At 41.1% G+C, this 9,328-nt stretch overlaps 1 protein-coding gene across 1 annotated transcript; it reads right to left on the bottom strand.

Moving 5' to 3' along the window:
- Positions 1 to 1,962: 1,962 nt before the first annotated feature.
- LOC111253350 (uncharacterized) lies at positions 1,963 to 7,503 on the bottom strand. Its single transcript, XM_022812608.2, has 5 exons — positions 7,134 to 7,503; positions 6,467 to 6,628; positions 3,714 to 5,042; positions 2,678 to 3,080; positions 1,963 to 2,380 (listed from the first exon to the last, which is right to left on the bottom strand). Exons 1-5 carry the CDS (start codon positions 7,221 to 7,223, stop codon positions 2,358 to 2,360), a joined length of 2,007 nt encoding a protein of 668 aa, XP_022668343.1. The 5' UTR covers positions 7,224 to 7,503; the 3' UTR covers positions 1,963 to 2,357.
- Positions 7,504 to 9,328: the final 1,825 nt, after the last annotated feature.

Raw genomic sequence — 9,328 nt, 5'->3', positions numbered from 1 at the left:
TAATGTTATTGAATACATTGGCTATATTCGACCCACGTTGTTGTGAACGTTGAATGACTTAGCCGCCTTTAATTTATATTGACACACTTCGTAAGTAAAAATAGTTTCTGAAGAATTGTGCACTTCCAACCCTTTCTTGCCAGTCAACCGTCGGAACTTTTCTCTTTCCTTCGGATTCGAAACCGTTTCCCTAATCAGCGTTTCTGATTTCTAGTTTGCGATGGTCTCGTGCTCAATTCCAGAAGTTAACGATGACAACTGAGATCACTATCGACGCTTCGGCGCTTTCTTATATGCAGCTTCTCTTTCCTTGCTGCGTAAACTTTTCCACTAGCAGAAGCTAGCGTTTGTCGGCGCCAAAGTGAATTCGAACACTAGGGCAAGCAAGTTGTGTTTGAGTGGTAACATAGTAATAACGACATCAATCATTCAATATTTGGAGTTTGACTTTCAGTACGTAAGCCGTTAATCACTGCTTCAGACTACTAGCCCCTTCTAGCACCGACGGAAGTATATCTACGCTCGGAATTTAGATATACTAAGTGCTCTTAAATTTAATAGACAATCACGTTAACCCTGCACACTTTCGGGGGCAACAGGACCTTCTCAGGAGGGAGGGATTTGTACGTCGGCGTACCGCTAACTTACAACCTGCCAATGTCAGCACCATATGAAAAAGGGCAAAGAAAGTAAGAATTAAATAAACAACGAGACGCACATAGCAGACAGCGCTGTTTCTTGACAAGAAATAATCTGTTGTGGGAAAGCTAAAGATAAACGGAACAAAAAATCGATTCTGTAATAGCGTAATCTGAAACATAAACAAATACAACTACTGATGAAAGAGGCGAACTGAGACACACAGCCTTTGACCTAGGCTAGCATAAGAACAAGGCCCAAACGGACGTATGGAAGATGGCATTGATATGCGAGGCGTGTATAACAAACACTATACAAACCGAGCTTATTTTACTAGACGCATGCAAGTTTGACAGATCGAGCTTTGAAGCAGTACTCAATCACTTTGAGAAGATGAAGGCTAATTTTAGTATGCCTTCGAACCATTTAGAGAAAGCTGCTACGGCAATCATTTTCCTTAGCAAGCAAGTTTAATCCCTTTGAATGAGGTTTGTCTTGTGAACCAATTTGAAATAACACAGAACTCACACAAAGAAATCGTTCGTTTTTATCTGTTCACAAAAGTCTCCAAAAAAAAATATACCTATTTTCTTAGATTTCTACGATGCTTATCGAATTGTTACCATTTATACTCGACAATAATATTCTAGCGTACTTTATTTATCACAACCAATTGGATTATTAACATTTATTACACGAAGTGAACCCAAGTAGCTTCATTCACCGTTCAATAAGGGGTTCACGCATTTTTACCCTTCAATCTGTTTAATAGCTTAATACGCTATTTATTATTAATTCGGTAGGAGTAACAAGAAAACGTAAATCCACTCAGTGCCAGACTAGCTCGTACGTGCATTGAATCGTGTTCCCAGCTTCGATAGTGTCTAAATGCCATTTTTCATTAGATGAATTCTGCAGTTAGGCGTAAAGCCAGACCAATTAAGTCGGACCTTGCTAACGTTAAAACTAGGACGTCTCTGAAGGTAAGTACCCTTAACGGAGTTCATATTAAGGCCACTCATATTAAGGATTATTGTCTGCAGATGGTCGCAACTTTTTTATATGCAAAATCATCTACGTAACGTTGATAACTCCAAACATCGATGCGAATTTCTTTGCGAAGCTACGTATACTGTTAGCGCCTTGTCACGACCTTTTAGAATCTCCGTAGTTCCCATAGTTTGAAAGAAGCTATCTTCATTACTAATGGCACCGAAGAAATCTGTAAACATGTTCAGTATGCTCAGAAGTTCAAAAGTGTGCTTATATATATATATATATATATAACAGCATTTTTATTTATCATTTATAAGTATTCGTTCGTAAGCGTTAACAAAATGTGCAGATTTTCTCATGTATTTATTCAAAAATTTTGTATTTACATGTATGAACACCGGATGACTTGTTGGGTATTATTCCAGATTATATTTTCGCCTCAGATTTGGCGTACATCATGTAATAACTAACGTAAAAAAAAGCCCAGAAGCACATTTGAGGCACACTCTGGGACCAGGGATGCTCACTATGTACAAGTAATATCTAGGCAGTAACAAGGTCAAAAAGCTTCGTTCGGTTATTGCGTAAAATCGTCAGTGGCCTCTAGCTCAGAAGCAAAGGAACGCTTCATCTCTCCATCTCTATCGCTTTCGCTCTCCGTGAAATCGGAATCTCAATGTACTCCACATACTCGGGACCTTGGATCCGTGAGGCTTTGTATCTTATTGCGCTAAAGGGACAAACACTGAGAAAATATATGGATAACATTTTCGGTTAGGAATGTAAGGTTAGCACATTCAGATCTCAAAAGACTGTTGTCAGTGAAAATTCTTATCATATAAATGCATCATATCAAACTTTTTTTTTATAGTTAAACGTTGTGCAAGTCTCGATTTTATCTTTCCTGTTGTTTGGATGTATGATACTTCCCTGCATCCCATGTCAATTTTCGCTGCATTCACTCGGCAATAACTCTCGATTTAAAGAACATCGCCATGTAAACAAATAAAAATAAAGCAATCGATATTATTTAGATACTTACCCTCTTGTCTGGTTGATGGTAATGGCTGTAATGTGTGTGGGCCTTGTTTGAGGTGAGGCGCAAATGGACGGTTTCTGTCAGGTGCAATTTCGACATTGGTTTCCCTGTTTTGATGACGAAACTGCGACTGGGGATGCAGCTGTCGGTCTTGCTGTGGTGGTTGTTGTCCCTGTTGGAACGATTGGGGTTCAACGTTTGCGGAGCTCATTTCATGGGGTTTAACCGCACTCCGCGAAGGATATTGTTGCTGTTTAACATAATTAGCAGCAATCCGTTCCATATCCTCCTTAGACAGTGCTCCAGGACGATTTGCTGGACCGTCATCAAGTGCTTCATCAGTGTAAAACATATCCGGCTCAACGGTTCCGCCATTTGTATCGAAAATCGGGCCCGGTTGACTTTCCTAAGTTTGATAAAATCACAACCCAGGACGTAATCGATCAGTTCAGATCGGGCATAAAGCTACAGAATCATTGTGATGTATTACGGTATAAAAAAAATCCGTAAGAGGCGAAAGCATTGTAAAAAATAGTTCATATCTATGAGTTTCTATTGTAAAATAATATGAAGTTCGGTTCAAAAGTGGCAGCAACTTATGCCTTTCGTGATCCTCCGTAAGTACGGTTATAGTGTCAGAGGGCTTCAGACAATACACTAGCTACACTCATACCTTCTGCCAGATAAATTTCTATTCACTTGTTGAGCGTTCATAAATAGCTGCAAAATTAAAAAGAAAAAAGCTTAAATCATCCATTACTAAGTTAATACATCCTTCAGTTTGCTAAAGACATTCACAATGTGTTAACTTTCTAATCGAAATCGTAGCATTCTTTAAGTGTTTTTTAGTCTGAAAGATTTGAGCTCAGGAAAGCATGGCCACAACCGCTTGAATGAGTCTCTAGCTAGCAATGAAACGCTTATCCTGGGTGCGACAAGATTCACTTTAGCAGCTCAAAGGTTCCTAATGTCTCCGTCTTAATGCTTTAAGGATATAACTTTTAGAGAGTACGTGAATAAATGCTGAAGTGCAACTGACCTGATCCGTGTTGCTAAATTTTTTCGAGTCGCTGTCGCGCGTCCTCACGAATGTCCGCTCTCCATAGCTCTTCGTTGTTTGTCCAACTTCTTCATCGCCGATTTGTCCTCCCACGTAGCGTGGCACGTACCCCGAACCTGACTGTAAGCGGCTGTTAAGATCGAAGGTTGTTGAAGGATTCGCACTTTCACGTATGGCAGAGAGCGGGGGCGTTGACTGGACACCGCTATCTTGAGCGAACGGCTTGTCATAGTGATCCGGTTCTTGATCTCTAACATGTGTTACTCTCGGAACGCCAAAATCGCGATTGTTCCGATAGTAATCTTGCGGCTTTGTTTTGCCGTCTTCGTCTTTGAGCTGAGCCTGCTTCGTCGCATTTGATTGCAGCTGTTGGCTTTCTGCGTTATGATCGCCTTCTTGATACTGGTGGTGGCGACCGTGAGAGTGGTCAAACACTATTTCATGGGTAGATGCGTATGCGACAGCCTCTGGATGATGAGCCATATGCGAATGATCGTAACGTCGGCGGCCAGGGACTGCTGACGCGGCTTGTCCGCGAAGATATTTCAACTCTTTAACCATACCCTGTGCCTGCGAAACTTGCCCTGAATCCGTCAAGCTTCCGTGGTCAACAACAGCTTGCCTATAATTCACGGACACTCCATGCTTTGATAAATTTTGTACGTACTTTTCAGATCCATTTGGGATGCTCTTAACATCAGTCGGAGGAACCATCAAGTACCGATTGCTCTGAGTGCTAACTTGTCCTTCTTCAGCTGCGAACTTCTGGCTGTAACTGCGGGCGGGAATTGGCTCGAACCTATTATTCCTACGAGCAGGTACTTGGGATCCAGGTTGTTCTTGTTGGTCATCTGTATGGTGCTGGGGTTCTTGTGCATGGTGTGGAACATCCGTAGAAGTGACGTGGCTGGTTTGCACGGGCTGTATCTCGGGGACTCGTCCAGTCTGAGTGTCTCTAAAATGGGGATATTCTCTCTGCTTGACTCCGGATGCAAACTGTGCGTCTGTTTGACCTTTCAGAAAAGTGTCACTATCGGAGTAGTTCGTTGACGGGGATATTGCCGGTCCTGGAGGGGGAATTGCGCGGTGATGAGAAACAAATTTTGATTGGTCAGTGGGTAATATGTGGTATGGGCGTTGTTGTTGCTGCTCTTGTTGTGGGGCAGGTCGCTGTCGAGAAGAAGGACCTCGCACGACGGTGTCACTACGCGCGTCCAATTTACCGAAACGAGACGAGTACTGGGACTGCCAATGGTATTGCCCGGGTGAATACCCTGGGTTTCTTCCAGAAGAACTTGTACATTGGACCTGAAAAGAAGAATGTAGATACCGGTGGTTGCATGAATCCTGTATGAATGATTATTTCAGTCTTACTTTAAACCCCCTTTAATGCAGAATTTAATTCTAATTTAGATTCCGTAATTTCATTGCTCTTTCAATATGCTTCGAATTGAAATGCTAATGACGTGTTATATGTTGACCGAACGGTGATGCTGTATGTCTATGCGTTAGATGGGGATGTATATCAAGTGTATTTCTACTGAACAAATGTATATTAAAAAAAATTTCTCAATGGGCGCAGTTACTGTTGTTGTTAGGAATGTAGCATATCTTTTAACGTTATTGAAGTGCCGTTTAAACAATAGTGGGAATCTCCGTTTGCTACGATCGTGAGTGCGTGCGCCCGAGAAATCTAAGCGGTGAGCGCTTCCATTACCGATATACCAGCAAATTCCAGATATCGCCAATTCTGGCGCGTACGATGCATGCTATATTCATGTTTTACGTAAGAAATCATTTTATATCTGTCATTGTTTTCAATCAGTTGCTCGTGCCTATGTCATCGAATCGTTGTGCCATCATAAAGGTCTTATCCAAATCGATCATATTCTGGAAGACTTACATTCTTTACTTATAAATAGTATTTGCGTGAATAGTTTTCAAATCTCTTTTCAAAAATTGAGATCCCGAAGCAAACAGGCTAGCCGCTACCGACAAAATGCCGTAATACAAAGTGGCGCAGAAAATACGCAGCAGATAGATATTATTTTTAATAAGAGTGATGACACATCAATTATTCATATTGTAGCCTAGGGCCGGCGAACTTACCAGCAGGCTGACACACGGGTTAGTATGATATCTACTACTGCGTACGGATTATCCGAAAATAATAGCACGCTAATTATGTAACGCGGTAAATTTCAAACGTCAATCATACTAGTTAAGTTTAGTAGGGATTATTTTTCGTCAATTGACATAAAGTGTATCGCCTATGTGGACTTCGATATATGCGGACGCAGATGTTAAGAATCACGTTTTTAGCAAACGAGACACAAAATGCTAGCGATCTCACCCCAAATGTATGAAGCAGGTTATATAAATCGTTGTTCTCAATTCAGAGATAACAAATATACCATGCTTTTCGCGGTCGTCGTGTCCATCATAACTATAATTAGTGAATATACTATACAACTGGTTCCGAACAGGTACGTTTGCGTACTTTTCAATCAGTGAATATATGACACATAGTGCCTTCTCATAGTGCAGCTCGTACTTGCCATTGCGTAAATAATGACGATATCATTTATATATATAAAGATCGCACTAATCGTCTTTGCTTCCGCGGGCTATTGGCTGTTAATGAATGGTAAAAAAGAAAAATACACTTCTTGTCTAATATTTACACTTTACCGGATGATAAAGTTGCGAGTTCCTCCTGCAGGAATAAATACCTGGTGTGCGTGGTTGCAAACTCTAAGGGTGGGATCAAAAAGTGTTCCCGGAGCGCATTGCTGTTGGAAGGCCCGGCAGTGCGCGCAATTGAAGAACGAACTGCAATCGCCAGGCACCGGAAAAAGGCCCGCTGATGCTTTACAAGGACTTCTGGCTGGGCACTGCAAGTATGTTTGATTTTAAATTTAATCCATTCGTCAATTAAGGGAATAAATAGGCAGACTGGAATTAATAATAAATAGCATTACTTACTATATATAGTGAATTACTTACATATTACACTGTTATATAACGTGTGGCTCGAGGTAGATATTTTTCTTAAGCGTAGAATCGTTATGTGTGCGTCACATCGATGGCTCCTAGTTTAGGCGCTTCTTTGAAGGGCTCCTCCTTTTAAGTACAGAAATCTAGGATTTTAGAGGGGATGAGGGGAATACAAGAGTTGAAATATGACAGGAGAGTGTCTATAATAGAAGATCAACCTTTGCGACGCTCGACTTAGGGTACCAGTGGGTGAAGTTAAACAAACAGCAAAGATAATACAAAGTACTAACATCATACGCGCAAAAGATTTGTTAAAGAAGAGCCACGGCCGGAATAACACGAACAATTCGGCATGGTATATCTGAAGTCTATACGCTACGAAATAGCGCGTAGCAAACGTACCTCTGCAATCACCATTTGTAGCAGCATCCCCAACAAGTAGATGACGCTGAAGGTTTGCATCTTGATCACTCCCCAATATAAACTCCACATAACACTTATTTTCAAATTTTATAACACATATATAAGGCACCGAAGTATCTCTGGCTCTCGAAGATGTTGCCTAAGTTGTGTGATCGCTCATAAGATCCCTCAAACAGATCGACATCCGTCCTGCGGTCGATACGACATAATAATGGTTAACTATTTAGTATGGTTTGTCGTTTGTTGGTGTACAGCCAACGGCGGAAGGGAGTCGTGTTCTGCGAACATCTGAAGAAGCCCCTAGTTGCGGCCAGTAATGCGACAGCGATCTCTTCTTGAAGATATATATATATATATGTGTATATATATTCCGTATACGGTATCCTTTCTGTGGAGCGGTCCGTCCACAGATCCTATGAGATCTCTCACGGCTAGCTTACGTCTCTCCAGTGACGATCTCTTGCCCTCTTCCTTAACACACGCGGCCACGGTAGTGATGTAGTGTTTATAGATGACCTCTACGAGCTACAATACTGTATTCCTATGTCACAATCAATGCTGTACCGTTGATTTTACCCGTCGTCCGATTGAACGTCGTCTTCGCTCGACTCGAACATCATGAAGCTAGCCACCATTTGACCTTGCACAATCCGTCATCGTTTCGCTTATTGTTGGCCTTTCCGTCATAAGTGTTTCCGGCAGTTACCCGTAAAAATGCGTTATTGTCAGAATACAAAGAGTCAGTTTAAATGAAGCTAAAAAATATAAATGTTCTACCTTAAAGTTTGTTGCCATTGACAGAATTAAATATAGCCAGCATCAAAGAGTGACACGATCAGCGGCAACTCTAGAGATTGTATTTATTGAATAAGAAAAGGAAGATAAATAATGAATGAGCAGGTGTTTTTAGAGAAAAGAACAAGCATTTTTTCGATGCCTAGAACCAGCCGTCCACTAAATTGGCCCTCATTTCCGTACCGGAATTCAGCTTTAGGTCGCTTGACAAAGGTGCACGAACGTATAGCCATTGCCAGCGATGTCGAGAAAACACTCTGCGCTTGAACGCCTGCTTACATCAGCACCATTCAGAAGAGGACTCTGACCCCGTAACGTTTTATAGGAACACTAACTATATTAGAGCCGTAATTATCTAATAAATGGCCCATGCCTCTACGAAACTATCCAATGACGACAAATAACAAGGATTCCCAACGATCTGATAGAACATCTTAACTGACACCGTAAACATTGGATATAGATTTAGTTAACTATATCGTGCGCATCGATTTAAAATTGCCGTTATCATTTTTGTTCCCTCTAAGACAGTTCGATTTTGATTCTATTCTGTTCGATATCAACTGCTACTATTTTTATGAGAACGTTTGTATAATAACTTGATACTCGCCAGGAGAGTAACAGTCGCTGCTGATGGCTAATGCTGCTGTTCCATTGTGGATACCCCGCTCGGGTAGGTGTGACAAAAGAACTTAACAAATTATTTGTTTGTTTTGAATACCTTTTTTTTTGGGGGGAGGGGGGAGGGGAGGGGATGCACGTGTTGTTTACGTTTATCGATTTGTTTACGTACTTGCGAAACTTGCCACCGCTTCCTTGACGATCACACCGACGGTCAACATTCAAACACCCCACGCGCCCAACCTATTGTGTTCCTCGTAGGACCTTCGGAACCGTGGCAAAGCGAAAACCCTATTTTATGCCTGTTTGCTTCGTTCTGTACAGTTTCGTTAGCTGCTACTACTGAAGAGGGCCGAGGCGAAAAATTTACCATACTTGTTTAATTTCAAAAAGAAGGCAGAAATACTTTTAAAAAATATTCATCTTTCTATGCCTTGTCTAATTGCCTCTGTGTTACACCAAAATACAAAGAAATCATAAACATAATTGCTAAAGATCCTCGAAGACGTTTTGGAAAAAGTAGATGGATTTTTGCAGTTATTTCATAAGCGTAAACGTTTTATCTCATATTTTATCATTTTTCTGTTTTGAAACTCCTCGTTAGCCCCTATGAAAACGGATAACAAATGTAAGTCGTTATATGCTTCGGGAAAAAAACTCGTTGGCAGGTTGTCTGACTCAGATAGCTTATCCTTCACTAAATGCAACGTCTAGAACCAGGTACTAGATGTTTAAAAAGGGAGGATATATTAGGCTAC

Source organism: Varroa destructor, unplaced genomic scaffold, assembly GCF_002443255.2.
Source record: "Varroa destructor unplaced genomic scaffold, Vdes_3.0 BEIS01000006.1, whole genome shotgun sequence".
NCBI lineage: Eukaryota > Metazoa > Arthropoda > Arachnida > Mesostigmata > Varroidae > Varroa > Varroa destructor.
Note: the sequence above shows the minus strand (reverse complement) of the source record. Positions and strands in the feature narration are given on the sequence as shown.